The sequence below is a fragment of the Cyrtonyx montezumae genome, unplaced genomic scaffold (genome assembly GCF_038088225.1).
Source record: "Cyrtonyx montezumae isolate F1298 unplaced genomic scaffold, pur_monq_1.0 scaffold_3, whole genome shotgun sequence".
In the NCBI taxonomy this organism is placed as follows: Eukaryota; Metazoa; Chordata; class Aves; order Galliformes; family Odontophoridae; genus Cyrtonyx; species Cyrtonyx montezumae.
In genome coordinates, this window is record NW_027072034.1 from 149,665,918 (window position 1) to 149,683,492 (window position 17,575).

At 40.8% G+C, this 17,575-nt stretch overlaps 2 protein-coding genes across 5 annotated transcripts in view; one reads left to right on the top strand and one right to left on the bottom strand.

The window, feature by feature from the left end:
* GSAP (gamma-secretase activating protein) overlaps positions 1-17,575 on the bottom strand; it is a 416,138-nt gene that overhangs the window by 169,259 nt on the left and 229,304 nt on the right. The window lies entirely within an intron of this gene.
* Positions 1-17,575, top strand: part of RSBN1L (round spermatid basic protein 1 like) — a 42,924-nt gene that overhangs the window by 15,709 nt on the left and 9,640 nt on the right. For 3 of the 4 annotated variants that reach the window (XM_065743674.1, XM_065743677.1, XM_065743676.1), the window contains 3 exons: positions 7,206-7,849; positions 16,612-16,749; positions 16,934-17,076. In XM_065743674.1, coding sequence (XP_065599746.1) covers positions 7,206-7,849; positions 16,612-16,749; positions 16,934-17,076 — 925 coding nt within the window. The remainder of the gene's footprint in view (positions 1-7,205; positions 7,850-16,611; positions 16,750-16,933; positions 17,077-17,575) is intronic. The other variant, XM_065743678.1, reaches the window with a different exon arrangement.

A 17,575-nucleotide genomic window follows, 5' to 3' on the forward strand; every position in this document is an offset into this window, starting at 1 on the left:
CAGATGTGAAGTTGCACAGAATTGTGTCCTTATTGCTGTTGGTGATTTTTGTTGTTCTTATTTTGCTATTTTAAGTGGTAGTACTTCCAATAACACTCCTGCTCTCTAGGACTATGTGTTTTATTTATTTACACGTCTGTGAAAGGGGTCTTGGATACTCTGATCTATGCTATTTTTTTTTTTTTGTTGCCTGTGGCTATGAAGCTTAAACTCACTGGAAGAGGGGGGAGTAATTCATCTTTCTTTCAGTGGGGGTTTATGTGCTTACTCTTTAAAGGTGCAGACTGAAGAGGTGGAGTGGAGCTGAATCTTAATTCCTGTGTGTCAGTATGTTAAATATAAGTTGCAGTGAGAATGGCATAAGGTGCTTGAGCCGTGTGCCTGTCCAGCCACGTGGGACTGTGGGAGGAAAGGAAGGGTCATTAATAAGTGCACTTCTTACACGTCCCCCTACTGGAGAGCTGTAGGCAGAATTTCTTGGTGGTGCTGCAGCAGGAGATGTTTGGTTCAGCCCCAAACTGAAGACATAAGTATTGTTCTGCTGCTGACCTGAGTACCTAGGCTGATCTTGAGTTGCAGAACAAGTAGTATACCAACAGCTGATTCAGGCCTTCTAAAATGAGGAGTAAGAAGACTCAGTGTTTCTGTCTTTGAGTTAAATTGGAAAATAAATATATGGAAAAAATGTTCCCTATTGAAGCTCTTTTTCAATGATGTATCCTTCCCTGTGTGGTCTCCCTCCTCCCACTGAGTGCTGTGTTCTGCTTTGGTGACTGAGCTCTCCCAAAGCAGGGAAGTGAGAACTGACTTCAGTGGCTGCCTGCAGTTATGAATGGTTATTCCTTGCTGCTGCTGGCCGTCAGCTGAAGGCTGTGGGGATAAAGGAGCAACTTAGTGTTATTATTATTGATGTCTTCTGAAACTTTGGAAGTACTCTCTACCCTGCCAATGATTTTGAGGGCTGCAAGCTTGGAGTTGTAACAGTTGGATGAAATAAGAGCTTTCTGGCTTCTACTGATGTGCAGAGTTAGATCAAATAAGCCTGTGGATAAAGCGAAATGCTTTAGGTAACTTTGGAGCTCTTTTACTTTCAGAAGTTTGCATTTGGAAGGAATTAATCTGCAGTTACCAAAGTTGAGGCTGTTCAGCATCATTTTACGTTACCACCAGTATCATGTAATAATAATGGTTATTGGAATGGTTGTAAAATTCTGAAGTTTTGGATCTCAGTCCAGTCAGTAGGTCCTGTACTGCATGTGCTGGGGTGATGTGGCACTGCAGTAAGTTTCTAAGCAACCTTGAGGGAGAAACTTCCCATGCAGGTATTTGTGGTGGGTTAGTGTTGATTGTCTGATATTTGTGGTGTGTTAGGCTTGATTGGTGTAGAAGGTGGTTAAAAATTGTCTAGAGGGAGTTGTGTTATTGCTGAGTATACGCCTGCATGAGCAGCATGAGAAGGAATGTGTATTTGCTCCTTGACAGTTACAGCTCAAGTTCTGTAGCCCTGCAATCATGCAGCTATTATTAGCCAAGTGGTAACACAGCATTAAAATGTAATACTCTTCAGCCTTTTGTACCCCAGTGAAGTGTGAGCTCTGTCTGCTCCTTAACGCCAGGTCAAGGTTCTCTAAACATCTGAAGGTGCTGACTTTTTCTTCCCTTTTACTGTTTTTCTTATGGAATCCCAAAGGAGTTCTCTGACTCACCTGAATTAAAATGCTTTTTTCAATGTGGATGGGGATTGTGACTTTTCTCGTGTTTCTGAATAACACAGTGGAAAAAGTTTTTTGTTTTGTTCGTAGCTGCTTGTTTGAATGCGTCTTGGGGTACAGAGATGGGCTGTCATTCAATTCAAAATGTCCAAGAGCTCAGTTGATGATAGGTCCTTGCAGTTTCGTGTATGTATGTACATATGTTGTGATTTGCTGGTGAAAACAAACACCTGTTTTGAAAGCTTTGGGTTGTGAGTTACTGCTTTAATGTCATTAGCAGAGAAGTGAAATAAATGAGATTGTATCAAGCACTGCACACACTGCTTAAACCAAAGCTAATTTGGGTATCTCAGTGTTGGTGCTGAGATTTCTTTTGCCTTTTGGATTGTTGTCTTATGTTTTCACCAAATTCTAGACTGTCTATGAGGCAGCTTCCCTGGTGTCCCAGGGAGAAGACACTGTGTATGCAGCTCTCGTTTTTCACAGCATCCTTTCATCAAGGTCAAAGAGGCTCTGTAGGGTTTGGAAGAAGCAGTGTGTTTTGCTTCACAGCACTTGGATACATGCAGGAGTGGAGCGACTGAATGGATGTGGTTCTGTTCCCCTCTACTGCTAATGCAGAAGGAGAATGAGATGGAAGCACTGTATTGGGCATTGCTGATAGGAATCATGGTGTTTCAGCAGACTGATTCCTCTCACTATTGAAGTATTTGCACTTTCTGAGACACCTACTTCAGAGTGCATGTTTGAAATTCAGCAGGGCAGAATCCTAAGGCTTCTTAGAAATTGTGTTCAAGTTTTGCTGAAGAATGCTACTTCTAGAAGTCGTTGCTTTCCATTTGGTGTTTGTATTCCTCAGGAAAACTTAAGCTGTGTGCTATAATAATTAAAGTACTCTAAAGTTGGATATAAGCGGCTGTCAAGGCAGTATTAAGAACAAGCACTGTTCTGTGAATATTTGTGTGCTGTAGTAGACAAAGGAAGGAATTTTCATCCAGGATATTACAGGTAAATGTACATCTTAAAAATACTTGAATTAAAAATCTTAAGTCTTTGAGGTTAGGTTTGATAGGAACTTGTGTGTATGTGTTAAGGCAGTATTGTGTGTATGGAGTTTCTTCCATTTTAAGAATTCAACCTCTCTCAGGGCCGGGAGTGGGCAGGTGAAGGCAGGGTGCAGGATGGGCAGCCTACCCAAGCAGATCAGACTGCTACTGGCAGGAGCTGGTTCTGTTGCTCCTTTCCTCTTTGCACGCTATCGCTGTTTTCAGTGCTTTAGCTCCTGTCAGGCAATGCCAAGATCCAGTTCTGTTCACTGATCTGGCAGCAGACAAGTGAATAGTTTTCTGCTGAGCCGTTAAGTCGAGTCAATTTGTTTTGCAATCAGATGAGCATCAGTCAGTACAAGGAAGAGGTGGTGTGGGACTGTGTGCCAGGAGCAGTGGGAGAGATGAGTGGGGAGTTGGGCTCTACTTATGCATGGCCGTGAGCCATGCTCAGCTATGCCATGCGTCCATTTTTGAGGGCTGAACAACTGAGAATCTGACATTTTTCTCATCTGCCAGTGTTTAGTTTATAATATAAAAAATCTTTCTCTAAGGAATATGATGTGCAGAGTATCAGACTGGTGCATGCTCTAAAAATAGTGTTTCCTATGTACATCATTGCTGTCAGTATGAAAATAAAGCAGAGCTCTTATAACAAAATTGCAGTCTTGTGTAGGCAGGAGCTGAAGCCTGTGTGAATTTGAGTGAGATTCAAAACAACAAACCAGCTTTTCAAGTGAGGCTGTCTTTCATTTTTTCCTTGAAGCGCCATTTAGAGAAGTAGGTTTTAGTCTTGTTGGTATGTAATTTTTTCAGATGTGTTTGATTCTGCTATTATTTGGAATCCTCTCTGAAGTCCTCTTTCTTGTGACCTTTGTGTGTCTCAAGGTCTTTTTCCTGTCCAGCAGCATCAGTAATTGAGGAGAGCATTCATACATTGTCTCCCAAGGGTGGAGACTGCTGTTTCCATTTCTCTCTCTCCCCAGCTCACACTGCAGTTCAGGGCTCTCTGTTACTTCCCCTCGTAGCTCTGGAGGGTTTTTAATTCAGCCATTTGATCTTTCTGTGGCTGTTGCTGTCTTGGTTTTCAGTTGCTTCGGAGTTGAAAATCACTTTAGTAGAAGATCTGTGGGATAGAGGTGCTCAGAGATGAGAGTTTGCCAACAGTTTATTTGGCTCCATGTTGTGCATGGTATTTGTGCATCATCTTGTTACCTGGTAATGTACAGATGAACTGAAGTACTTGTTGTGTGTAAGCAAAACTCCTGCAGTCTGTGAGCAAAACACACAGACAGAACCAACAAGCGACCAACTACAGAAAAACCCTAACAAAATAACTCCCTTACCCCCCAAAAAAAAACCTCACCCTGTCTACATAGGTATAATATTTGCACTTAAACTGGACAGAAATCTCCCTTAAAGCTAGAAGGACAATTGTGATGGATATCAGGTTTAAAAAAAATAGTTTTCTTTCCTTCTGAGAGCTTCATGGAGATGGTATGGAAACAAACCCAGGGTATGATAGATGTTCTTTGTGTCAGAAATGCCTTAGTGTGTGTAATCTCTCTTAAGAAGATTTTGAATAGGTGTAAACCAAGTTAACTATACTTATTTTTACAGCTGGGTCTACTGCAAACCATTTTGGATATGTTTAGACCACGTTATTAAGTTTTATAATTTATTAATGCACTGGCTTACATTCAAGCTACCTAACTTTAATCGTGTATGTTAAATTGGCATTTGCTTCTAGTGTGTTTTAAAAGCACCACTGCTGTTAAGACCTTTCTGACCTTATTTATGTGCTGTTTTGTAACCTGAGGTGCTTCTGTTCTACCATTTGTTTGTTTAGCTGCCTCTGAAATATATTTGGTGATGTATTAAAAAAAAAAGCCTACCATAGCACTTAGCAGAAGGCATTGAATGAAATTCTTTGCTACTTGAAAAGACTTCTCAGGAGATGCAGTCGAAGATAGAGAATGGGACAGAGTGAAAAAGAAAATCAGCCTTTCTTCTTTCAATATGCTGTGGAAACTGAAGCTGGCATTTTTTGAGGTAGTTTGGTGCAAATACGGGTTCACAACATATACAACTAGCCTGTGTTGGTATTAGTAATAATTTAAAGTCTTCTAGGTACTGGCTGTTCAGCTAGGACATACAGGTACTAACCTTTGCTCTGAGGGCTTCTTTTGATGACTGAAGATGTTCTTAAATATAAGAGAGCACATAGCAAGTGGCTTCTTGCTTTAACTTCAGATTATGTTGGATTTGGTTGCTAGTGGTTGTAACCCCGATGAATGTAAACTCCCATCCCTTTCCCGGCCTACATCGAGTCCTGAGTTGCTGGTTCCTGGTGAGATGTGGGCTCTGTCTGAGAGCAAGAGAAACAGTTTGGCAGGTAACCCCTGCCACCCCTAGCTCTACCTTTCTGCAGCATTCAGCACTCCAATTCTTTTTGTTATATATTCAGATAGCTATACTGTTTGGAAGTGTATATCACTTCAGGTATCCTTCAGTATAGCGATGAATGTTCATGTTTAAAGTGATAATTGAAAGAGTGAAGTTTGAGCGTTTGAAATAGCAGTGCTTTTTTGGATACTCCCTTATGATGTGTTGTCACAGTCGGGAGGAGAGAAGATGCCTAATTGTGTAGTCCATATTCTGAGGTTTGGGTTGATATTTTGTATGCATCTCGTTGTAAACCACAGAGTTATTTTCCTCATGTTAAACTAGTGCCATGACACTGGTACTGTACCATAGTGTGAGTGGTAGCTGACTTTTGTCAGGTGATGTTTCCCTCAGGTACCTTGGCATACTTGATGAATTGTTTACTCCTGTAAGGATTAAGTAGCTGATTGTGTGTGTGTGTGTGTGTGTGTCTTTCCTTCCTGGTCTTTCCATGCCAGTAGATTTTAAAAGGGCTGTGGCAGAAAATCTTATCAAAGAAGTAGTGACTATTGTGTCTACCAAATGAAGCAGTACTATAGCAGAGCTCTGTGCTGTTTTTACATTAAATTTACATAGTCTAGTGGGAGGACAGATTTTCATGAGGATCCTGTGCCTTCTGGCAGTTGAATGTGGTTAGCTAAAAATGAGATTGTGCTCCTAGTTTGCTACATTAAATCAGATTTAGATGGAAGTCTTTGTAGCTATTAACTGTGTGGATTAGGTTAAGAAATCCCGGAGCCCACTTCCTTGTTTAGGCTCAGTAAGCAGTGAGTGACCTCAGGGCACTACTTCCCACTACAAGATGAGAAAATAGAAGATAGAGAGATAACGAGCTTGCTGCCTGCACTTCAGAAATCCTGGAGGCATTTGTAACTGCTGTTGCAAACCTCAAGAAGCTCAGAGGCAAGTGTCTTAATTGCTCCTTCTTTCCAGTATCTGTGAACATTCCAGATCCAAACCTTTTAATTACCAGCAAGAATGTGATTCCTTTCACCAGAAGTTGTGATTTTTTTTTTTCTTTTTAAGGACCTATTTTGTAAATTACTTGGACTGAGTATAGCAAACTTAAACTAGTCTACTGCAACACAGCAGTAGAGACTGGCCTGAAAATTAGTATGCAATCTGACATTTGCAAATTTGAGGTTACTTTAAAAACTGTGTGTTTCACTGCAAGGCTTCTCTAAACTTCTGTGTCTGAACGTGCTAATCTGGAATTGCTGACTGTAGATGTTTAGTAATTGATTTATATCAAATCATGATGTGAGATTGTATCAACTGCTTCATTATACTGCCCTGAAGTCCTTGGGTTATCCCATTTATTCCTGCCTTTGGCACCCCCCACCCCTAAACACTGGAGTGCCAACACTTACAGAGAGGGTGTTTATCTCTGGTATTGTTTGAACATGGTGTCTACTAATGACTAGTTATGTGCACAAATGCACATAAACATCTTATTTTCAGTTAAACTTGCATGTAAAGTTCATTGTTGTGAGGTTTTTATTCATTTAAAAAGAAGTGTGTGGTCAGTTTCTGATGTTTCCACATGCATCTCAACAAAATTTTGTTTGTGGAACTCATGTAAAGCCGTGTGACAGGGCAGGTCATAGCAGCAGCATTTGTGAGCAGCTTGCTGATGGTTGACATTCATTGACTAAACCTCTTGTTTGGGAACGTTTATTGACAACTGTCATGTAATTGATGTGAACTTTCTGGTGTAATAGTTGCTGATGACCATTTGGACAGTATGACTGTGGTCTGTTTCCAATCATGAAAGTAGCCTAGGAAAACTTGTTTGCTTTGTTTTTTCTCCACGATATATGTTATTTGTCAGTGGTAGTGTGATCATGGCAGGTGTCCCTAATACTCATTTTCATTAAGATATGCATTTTGGGATGCTTGGTATTGGCTTCTCTGTGTGCCTTGTTGGGTACTTTAACTTAATCCTCTAGAGAAACGTTCTGTATCTGAAGGTGCTTACCAGGTGTTTTTTTTTCTTCTACAGCTGGGAAGGAGAAACCAAAAACCAATGCAGAAGAGCTACAGATAAAAAAGGTTAAGAAGAAAAAGAAAAAGAAACATAAAGAGAATGAGAAGAGGAAGCGTCCAAAAATGTACAGCAAATCCATTCAGACTATCTGCTCAGGACTGGTTTCTGATGTTGAGGATCAGGAAGCCAAAGGCATCATAGATGATCATCTTAAGGATTTCAATGGGAAAAATATGGATCCCAAGAAGGACTGTGAGTCCAAGATACCAGAGAACAGTGAGTTTCCATTTGTCTCGTTAAAGGAGCCACGGGTTCAAAATAAACTCAAAAGGTTGGACACATTGGAGTTCAAACAGCTGATTCATATTGAGCACCAGCCTAACGGAGGTGCATCAGTTATCCATGCCTACAGTAATGAACTCTCCCACTTATCTCCTGTGGAGATGGAGAGATTTGCAGAAGAGTTTGTGGGTCTGGTTTTTAGTGAAAATGAAAACTGTGCAGCTTACTATGTAATGGGTATTGTTCATGGGGCAGCTACTTATTTACCTGACTTTTTAGACTACTTTTCATTTAATTTTCCCAATTCACCAGTGAAAATGGAGATTTTGGGAAAGAAAGATATAGAGACGACGACTATGTCAAATTTTCATGCTCAGGTAAGAGGTTATATATTTTACTTTATGAAGTCATGTAATGGTTTCAAACAACTGTGAATGGGTTTTCATAGAATACAGTCACCATTTGGCCGTGCTGTGTGGGTGAAACAAGATTACAAGCAAGGTTGTTCTTTGATAGCTCTGCAGCGTTGAGGAGCGTATTAACTGAGGAAAAAGTTGCTTTTCATGTGGGAGAGGAAATGTTTACATGCACCTGTATGTAGGTTTCTTTGTTTTTGTCACTATCTGAAGCTTAACTGAGTTTCAGAGGGCTGAAATGACTTAGCTGCAGCTCTCTGGACATCTAAACTGTAGTTTGTCTGTATGAGCTTCTCCATAAAACTAAAGTACTTTAATACATTCGAATAGTGTTACACAATTTTTTTGTAGAGAACAGATAAGTAATTTCATTCAAGCTTTGAGGCTTCTGAATCTGTTTTTAAAGGAGAACTTGACAGTGGTTCATGTAGCTCCTATTTTGATACTTCCCTGTGTGCATTTGCCCTCAGTTGTATTCCCTTGAAAGCAGTTAAGCTGTGTGGCAATACAGCAGGCATCTTCTGAATCCATTTCTTTTTGTTGTCATTTTCAGGAAGAAATGACTGTATAGTCTCATACCATTAACTACTAGTTAAACGCCTCCTCTGCTATTTATAACTTGCTGTAGATGATACAAATACTCTGTATGCAACAGTAACATATTTCAGGTCCTATAAGCTTAGGAAAAGAAAAAGTACTAACTTCCCTAGATTGCAGCCTTGGTAATGAGAGTATTGTATAAAGCTCTTGGAGATAACAGTATTGGGTCATGAAGAAACTCAATCCAGTTTTTCTGTCTGTATCAACTTTAGGTCACAGTTAACTGTTAAACTTGAATAGAAATAGATTCCTGTTTGTGAATATTAAATGCTACTTGGGACACCTATTAACTATTTGTCTTAATTATTCAGAATGTTTTGTAGAGTTCAAATGTACTTCATACTGTCTTTGATTTTGAAATATATGATTTTGTTTATATAATATTTTATATTATTTGTACGGAACGCTATTTACTGAAAAATTTCATGCATGTTACCTGCAAGTATGTACAGAACTGAGTCGTTGCTGCAAGAGAATGCTTGCAGCCCTGCTTTAAAGGAGAGAAACAAAAAAGCCATCTACTGCCACAGAATGTGAATGTTCTATAAAACCCACTAAAATGTTTGGGCTTCACCAACAAAGCAGTGGTTCTGTTTGTGCTCGGTGTGATGGGAGCTCCTGGAGCTGTTTGTTATTTCACATAAGGAAGCTGGAGCTGCATCTGTGTTCTGTTGGGCAGCATTAATGGGGACGTAACCATGTGCTGTTGTCTGTCTTAAAGGCATACTTTAAAACACCTGAACTTGATTTCTGTGAATTGTAATGGACCTTTGTTACTGATTACTTTGATGTCACAACAGTAATATCCACAGCTAAACCAGTCCTGTGGTCATTGCTTTGGAGATCATTTCCCTATCCTACTGTGAGTGAAGAAGGAGCAGAAAATTTAGTGGAAGAAAGAAGCTGAACGTTATATTGTAGCATTCAAACGTTGACTTCGTAGTGTGTCATGTGTTCTACATTTTGCCTGGAGGCTTGGTTCTGCTGTCTTCCTTTTTTTCTTTGCTTTTCAGCAAGTTTTTGTAGCTTTTTATCACTTGATGGAATTTGGTTGCATGACAGAATGCTGTTGTAGTTTTGCTCACATAGGGGTGTTCTGTATAAATGGTGCATAGATACCTATGCCAGACTTCTTCCTATGGTCGTTCACACGGTGTTACTCTTCCCTGGAATGCACTGGTCAGTATTTGGTTGCCTAGCCATTCCTTCTATTTTCCCTTATTGCTGTTAGTTTAAAATCTTCTTCTGTCTGCATACGTCCTCCATGTTATGGGGTTATTTGCTGCAGCTTAGGTCTCCTTTGCTTGGTGTTTCCTTTCTGACTTGAGCCAGTGTCAAAGATGTTTGGGAAGGAGTATGAGAACATAGCAGTCCTCGTGGTACTGAGCTTACCCCCCACAGGAGCCACAGAGCCCTTTCAAACCTGAGGGCTGTGAGCTGTGGTTTTGACCTTCAGCTGTACTTCTTGTTGTGCAAGTTTCATTCATCAGTATCAGCTACCTCTTTTTTTTTCTTTTCAGTTTTATGTCTACGTTTAATGTATGAAGTGATTATGTGATTTGTTACTTTTTTTTGGGTGCAGTTTGATGCTGTTTTCCCATCTTGTTGAGTTCATTGTTGAACTCGAAAGGGTTAAGTGTTGTTATACTGTTTCCTTGAAATTTTAAATGCAGTTTCTATTCCTGCATTGCAAAAGCTCTGTACTGGGTGTTCTGAGCTGACCATGCAAAGGTGAGTTGATTGATGTTCCTACCTGGGCGTCAGAATTGTATCTGGTTTGCTTTGAACGTCTGTCTCAACCTTCTTTATTATTATACTCAGTGGATGCATTGTTGATTTAAACTAATACATTGAAATGCGGCTGCCATTAATAGGTGAAGTTCTTTGGTTGTTTTGGGGTCTCTTTGTGTGATGTGTGAAACCAGTCTGACAGGACTGACTTTAGAATGAGTTAAGCCTGAAGCTGGAGGTATCAGAGTGTTGTATCAGAGCTGATTTTAATTTCCTTTCCTCTGCTTGATTCTTTCAGTGCTACTCAGTGAGCTTCAACCCGGTCCTATCCATTTCTTTCTGTTAAAGCTAATGCATATTTTGGCTTCAAGGAATTCTGTGGTACTGAGCAGACTCCACCATGATTTGTGGGATCAAAATCATTGCAGCCTTCCAGACTGTAACCTCAGTGTCCACCTCTCTTGGGGAGCTGGTTTTCAGAATTTGCAAACTACTCTCCAACTTTTCTTGCCAGTAGCCCTGTGTCACATAGTGTATTGTCTCTTGTTGGGAGATGAGAAATGGGGAGAAACTTGTGAGGCAAGTTGGAATTGGTTCTGTCTCATCAGAGTGAGCTGTTAAATTTTAGGGAGAAAGAGAAACTGGAAAGTTGTTCCTCACCCATCTCAGGTCTGTACTTAAGCATTGCTAAATTCTGAATCCTTTTGGTTAATATAACAGTTCTGTTATTGAGAACCATTTCTGAGGCTTGATCACCATTTCTGTAACCAGACAAAATGGAATTAGTTTGGGTTCCCTGTGTCGCTGCTCAGGCGGTGCTGCAGGTCCATCCCCTGGGTTCCTTCATCTTTGTAGACTGATATCTGCATCAGTTACCCAATAGCTTTGAATCTTGTCAAGTTCTTAGGAGCATTATGAAGAATGCTCCTAAATGATCAGCTTTTGCCACCTGCTTGGAGCTTATGTGACTTGAGCTAAGCTTGTTAGTGCTCTTCAGGCAAATTACTTAATGTTTTGGCACAGTGACTGTGTCCTTGTGCTGGGCAGGTGTAGACTTCGTGTCCTCAAACCGTGGAGCTCACAGTCGTCATGTGTAACTGTAGCAGTGTTTACTGGATTTATTTTTTTTCCTGCTCTTCAGCCTAGTTGTAGAAAAAACATTATTTGTACAGGTAGAAGAAATCCTCAGCAATAACGAACAGTTCCTGTGCTTGAAGGCAGGACTGGACTGTTTGAAGCCTTTTCTGACAAGTGTTTATCTGATGTGCTTGCTGAGATCTCTAGGTGATTCCACGCTTCCCAAGGGAACCCGGTGAACAATCTTCTTGTTTGTCCTCTTACCTTAATCCTCCCTCTAGTCTTTTTATTCTTATCAGTAGTTGACAAGACAAACACCACATGCTTCTCTTTTAGCGTTTTCCAAGTTTGACACCTTATATCCTTAACTGATACACTCCTCCTGCTCTCTCTTCACGCTCTCTTCAGTCTGTCCTTTTCAGTATTGAATTTACAAAAAAGAGACAGTGTCTGTCTGGTGTGTTACTGTTACAAAGGAGTATGAGAGGATTGCTTCAAGTGACTTGTGGATGGGTTGCTCTTGGCTGTTCACTCCTGCCTTTTTCAAGCAGTTTATGATCTGTTGTAGTAGCAGCTCTTGCAAAGCGTGTCACTCCTCTTCTCATTTTTTATATGCAATCAATTATGGGATTATCAATTATACAGCTGAGTGTAGTTCCCTGCTTTTATTCAAATTGCATTACATCCTGTGCATTTTGGTCCCTGTCAAAGATCTTGTTTTGATCCTTTCCTGTAGCAAGCTTGTAGCTTTGTGTTACCTGCGGGTTTGATAAGTGTTCAAAGGGAAGATCCTTGGTTAGAATTGCAGCGTAGGGCTTTTCATATGGATATTTATGTGAATAAATAGTTCCACTGTGTGTAGTTACTGGATTCTGTTTCTGTTCTTTGAAGAAGCCGATGCTCTCATTGAAAGAAAGGTGTTTGGTTTGATTGCTCTTGAACATACCCATACTTCAAGCTTTTATCATTTTATTTTTTAGACTAGAACATTTAGCTTATTCCTCCCTACACGTGCGCACACACACACACACACACACACACACACAAAAACAGAAAACAAAACCGCACAAACACCCCAAAACAACAAAATGCATCTAAGTGCATCTTGCTTTCTTGCTTCTCTCACCACTTGTCTGTTTAAGGTGGTGTGTTTATGCTCTTACAGCTTTGCAGAACATGTTTTGATTTCTCCCTGGATCGCCACAGCTTGCTTTGTCTGTCAGCTGGCTGTTACTCTGGGGTAGGTGAGGATGATCATCCTGAAACCTGTGTGACTTGGGACAAGCTCTGTATGTTTTGCACCACTTCATGTGTGGTTCTGCAGATGGTCAGAGTCCATCCTGTACCTCTTGCTGCTCAAAGAGGACGTCCTCCTTGTTTTTACTTCCAGTTGCATGTCTGTGTGCCGAGCTGTGGTGTTTCTCAGCACTCATGGCAAGCCAGTTTGGCTTGTTAAGCCAGCTGGAAGTTCTGTCTATTCCCACATGATTGGCTTTATTGCTAAGTCAGCAAATTATTTTAGTTTATAGGGCCAGAGGTAGCTCAAGGACATATGTTAGACTATGCAGTCAGTCCCATTCCATGACAGCAATTTACTGCTTCCCAGATATAATTTGGCCTCCTTGCACCTTTGGAAGTCTCATGTCCCATGTTGCCTGTGTTAACTGGAACAAACACTGGGTATTTGGGTAGTGTAAAAGCAGTGTAAGTGTGCTGGAGGGAAGGAGGCAGTGGTGATGACCCTGATGTTCATGGTCATGGAGTCACTTTTCAAGTCAGTGGTTGTCCTTTCTTTCTGACAGTTCTGGGAATCTTTTTTATCTCTTATTTTAGTTTCCTGCCCTTCTCTTTTAGCTCCTGCAGGTTTATTACTGGGGAGATCTTCCTGATGATCACTCTTTTTGATTTGTGGAGTCCTGCTTGCTTGAACACACTCCTTGACTCTTCTCATGTTTGTGGGAACTTGGTGAAAACGTTCTTCTTCCACAGAAATCTGAAGTATTTGTGTGCTATTTAATTTTCTTATCATTAAAGATTTGTCTATTTTCACATACTGTGGTGTTTGCCTGTCTTCAGTGGTCAAAGGAATTCTTTATATTATATTTATATGCATCTCATCAGTTGTTTCAGCTTTCAGTAGAGTTTCATCAAAGTAGAATTGACTCCTTGCTTTTAATCTTTCTGAATGGTTGGTTATAAAGATTATTAGTAGATGCTTGCTGTTTTACGAGTTCCCCCAAAGTATATATTTTTTTCCTCATGAATGATGACAAAATAGAATTTTTAGCTTGCTAAAACATATTGTACCACTGTTTTCTTTATCACTTAATATGTAAGATTCTTCAAGAGACTTATTTGATGGATGATGGCAGATTGTCTTCAAAGAAAAACTCATTTACTGAATGGTGTTGAACAGAGAATCAATTCATGTGGAATGACATCAGAAGTCTGCATTGTTTGTTTTACACGTAAGAGTTAGATTGCTTGTTAACAGCCAGCAGATACCAAATGAGTTGTATGTTGCTTGTTTTCATTGGGATATTTTGTATTGAGGGGAAAAACAAACTAAACAAAACCCTCAGTGTGTACTGGAAACCTGGAGAGAATCTGAGACTGAACATTGTCAGAGCTCTTCTTGAGTTATAGGTGTGTAATAGCTACTTTGCCTTGGCAGGGTTGTTTTACATGAAGGTACTTAACAGAAGCTGTTATTCAATTCAATTATGGAATTCTTCATCAACTGCTGCACTGTTTTTTTGTGTCAGTGAAATACAGAATATCAGGTCATTTTGCTTCTAAATAGTTGGGCTGTGTGTCCTTTGACCCTCGAGATTTGAGCTGCGATGTGAGTGAAGCAATAGTACTGACTGCAGTTGTAAAAGGACACTGGTGGAGCTGTACTGTAATAAAAATGCTGGGATGCACCTCCTGGAACTTCTGCTTAGGAAGTGGTATACCATGTGTGTGGGGTGAGCAGGGGGGTGATCTCTGGCACAGCTGAAGGAGGAGGTAGAAGGATTAGAGAGCATCATGGAGTGAGAAAAAGATGATGAGTGGAGCTGCTCCCTGCTATCCCTGCAAGAAAAGCACCGGGGCATGCTCTGCAAGAAGTGGTGGATCCCCTACCTACTCTCTTATCATCAGGCAGGAGGAGTAGATTTAAGAGACAGGGAGGAGTGGAAACAGGTCCCTGCCTGGGGTGGCAGGAAGACTCCTTCCCAGCCTGCTTTGCCTTCCCAGGTGTGCTTGCACAAATGTATGAGGCTCTGCAAGGTCAGTAGTCACATCAGTTATCCTTGGAGTACTCAGCCCATGCCCTGAGTCTGCAGTTCAGGATGCAGTAGTCCTGCAGTTGGAATAAATGGCCTTCTAAGGTCCCTCCCATGTGAACTTTTCTGTTCTAATCCACTCATGGGAGAGAGATGAGATGAGATAGCAGATTCTCAAGAGCAGCTGAAAGTCACTCTGTGCTCACTTACAGCTCTGAGCCACAGAGCACGTGTGCTGCTGCAGGGAGATGTAGTGAGTGAAGAGTTAGAGCTACTTCAGAAGACAGTGCTCACTGCCAGCTGCTTCTGCTTTCTTTGGCAGACTTCCTCATGTTCTTTCTGGCAGGCATTTATGTCCTACCTCTTTTTATATCTCTTTCTTAAGATAAGAATAAATAAAATCCAAGGGTGTTGATGAGAGCGCCAGTGTCCTGACCTAGAGTGGTACAGTGCTAAGAATGCTGAGCTACTTACACCAATGGAAGACCCTTCCACTTGTGTGTTAGGTTTATAAGTAAACTGTGATTGATTCATTTATGACTGTCTGTACCTTCAGAGAGTGTTGTTTGGGTAATGTGGAATGGGTCTGTCCAGTAAGCTGTACGTGGGTAGGTAATGCTATGCACTTTCCTAAGTGCCTTCATCCTGTGAGCTCCTGTCAGTGCCAGCGCAGGCACAGCTGAGGACTGACTGGTGGAGATTCAGCACGGATGAGTGTTTGCTGCTGTTTTGTAACAAAACCAGCAGAGTCAGTGCAAAAGAGCTGCAGGAATGTATAATTAAGGATGTGGGGAGTAGGGCAATATTGCTCTTCTCAGTATATGGCTGTCGTGGTTTGCCATCACATTAACTCAGACATATTATGAAGTCTCACTGTCAGTCCTCTGTGGCCTCAGTGCGTGTGCCTGAGTTGATTGGAGGAGGGTTTGGCTCTCAGTTTCTGAAAGGCATCTTGTTACATCAATGGAGCTTCTAAGGAGGGCACACTATTGTTCTGTGTTGTGTGCTTAGGCTTTTCTGGAGCTGCTGCTAAGTATCCTCTGCTGCTGTACTTACTGTGGATGTTAATAATCTGTTTGGGTGAGGACCATAGTTAAGCTGTACTTTGTTGTTTTCCCTGCACCTTTTTTGTTTCCTTGCTTTGGATGCGGAACGTGTAGTGATGCAGTGCAAGAGAGTTAGTGCAGTAATCCATCTGCTCTTCCCTCTGTTTTGATCTTGGTCGTATTTCATCTGATAATACTGCTGTGTTGCTTAGCTTGTTAAATAGGAAACCAGAAGGGGAAGTGATCCTGATCGTTCTTGTGCTTAAGTATTTTATTCATGTAACAAGGCAGATAAGATTACTTAAAAACAAAACGACCTTAATGCTTTGTTTCTGTTTGAGTTTTAAAAAGGTTTTTTTTTGCGTGTGTGAGGGGTCAATGCTGTGGCCCTTAAAGTGGGAGGAGAGCAGAAGTCTTAGCACAGGAAAAATAAATGAGTGGCTGTCATTCTCTCTTCTATATCAATGCTCCTTGGGTCTTGACTTCACTAACTGTGGAGTTAGTCCAGTTGAAGGCCTCACAGATGGCTGTATTGGAGAGGATGGTTAGCAGAGGAGCTGTTTGGAATGCAGTGAGCTGTAACTCGGGGCTGCATAACTCCCACAGGGAAAGGTAAACATCTGGTTGGACTTGAGTTAATGTGCAGACCAGGTAGTCAAGGTAAGAATCTTAATTTATTACTTGCTGGTTAGATTGTACTTGAATTGTCTTTCATAGTTACTTCCAGCATAGTATTTTCTTGAAAGATTACATTCACTTGATTTTACTTTCAGATTTGAAATACAGAAAATACAATTGTCACACAGCTTGGAGAGCTTCTGTCTTTGGTGCCGACTTCATAGTAACTGACTTCTTAAACCCTCATTTATACCTAAGCTTATTATGTAGGACTTGGTATCAATCAGAAAATGTAAGCACAGAGGTTAAAGGTGTTTATTGAATGCGGACATGGAGTGATAGTGACCTCAGTGTAACTTTAACTGTCATATTCTGCTTATAGGTAAAAAGAACATACTCTCATGGTACGTATAGAGCTGGCCCAATGAGACAGATCAGCCTGGTTGGAGCAGTTGATGAGGAAGTGGGGGATTACTTTCCTGAATTCCTTGATATGTTGGAAGAATCACCCTTCTTAAAAGTAAGGACAGAAGGGAATAGGGTGGGTGAAGGGGGGACAGTGTTCTAGTAGCGATAAAGTCAAGTGATTGTTCACTTTGACAATTTAGTTATTTAATAAGTGTGTTTGGTGTGACAGATAAAGACTAACTTATATATTTTTTAAAGTAATTCACTTCAAAATTGTGCCTTGTATTTCCCATTAGTGTACACTGCCATGGGGAACACTTTCTAGTTTAAAATTAGAGAGTCGTAAAGACAGCGATGATGGTCCCATTATGTGGGTGCGTCCAGGAGAGCAGATGATCCCCGTGGCTGACATGCCAAAGTCACCTTTCAAAAGGAAGAGGTATGTTGAAGTATTTTGTTTGATCAGTGTTTGCATTCTTTACAAATTTGTTTTGCATCAAACGTTTTGCTGGTTTGTATGTTAACTCACTGTTCGTTTTTGAAAGTGATCATCTAAAATTATATACTTTGAAGTTGCTTTGCTTTACAAGGGTTGGTTTCATTGCGGAGAGCATGGGCTTTATGTTTTTAATATTTGTATTGTTTGCTGTCTGGCCAGGCATGCTGCTGGTTCTCTCTAGAGCTGTCAGAAGAATTTAAGGTTACAGTCTAAGTATTCCTCCTTTTCCTTGTGCTATAAACTTATGATACAGTGAGGTGAAAACTGCAGCAAAATGTAAGTGTGCCCGCAGCTACTGATATGTGCCAGGAGACTGGTACTGACGTTCCTGTTCTTAGGTGTGATTGGATCTTTAAAGACCTCAAGGGACAGGGGCATCTCTCTCATCTGAAAGGTGATGTCCAACCTTAAATGCCATCTTTAAGCTTTCTTGTGTCCT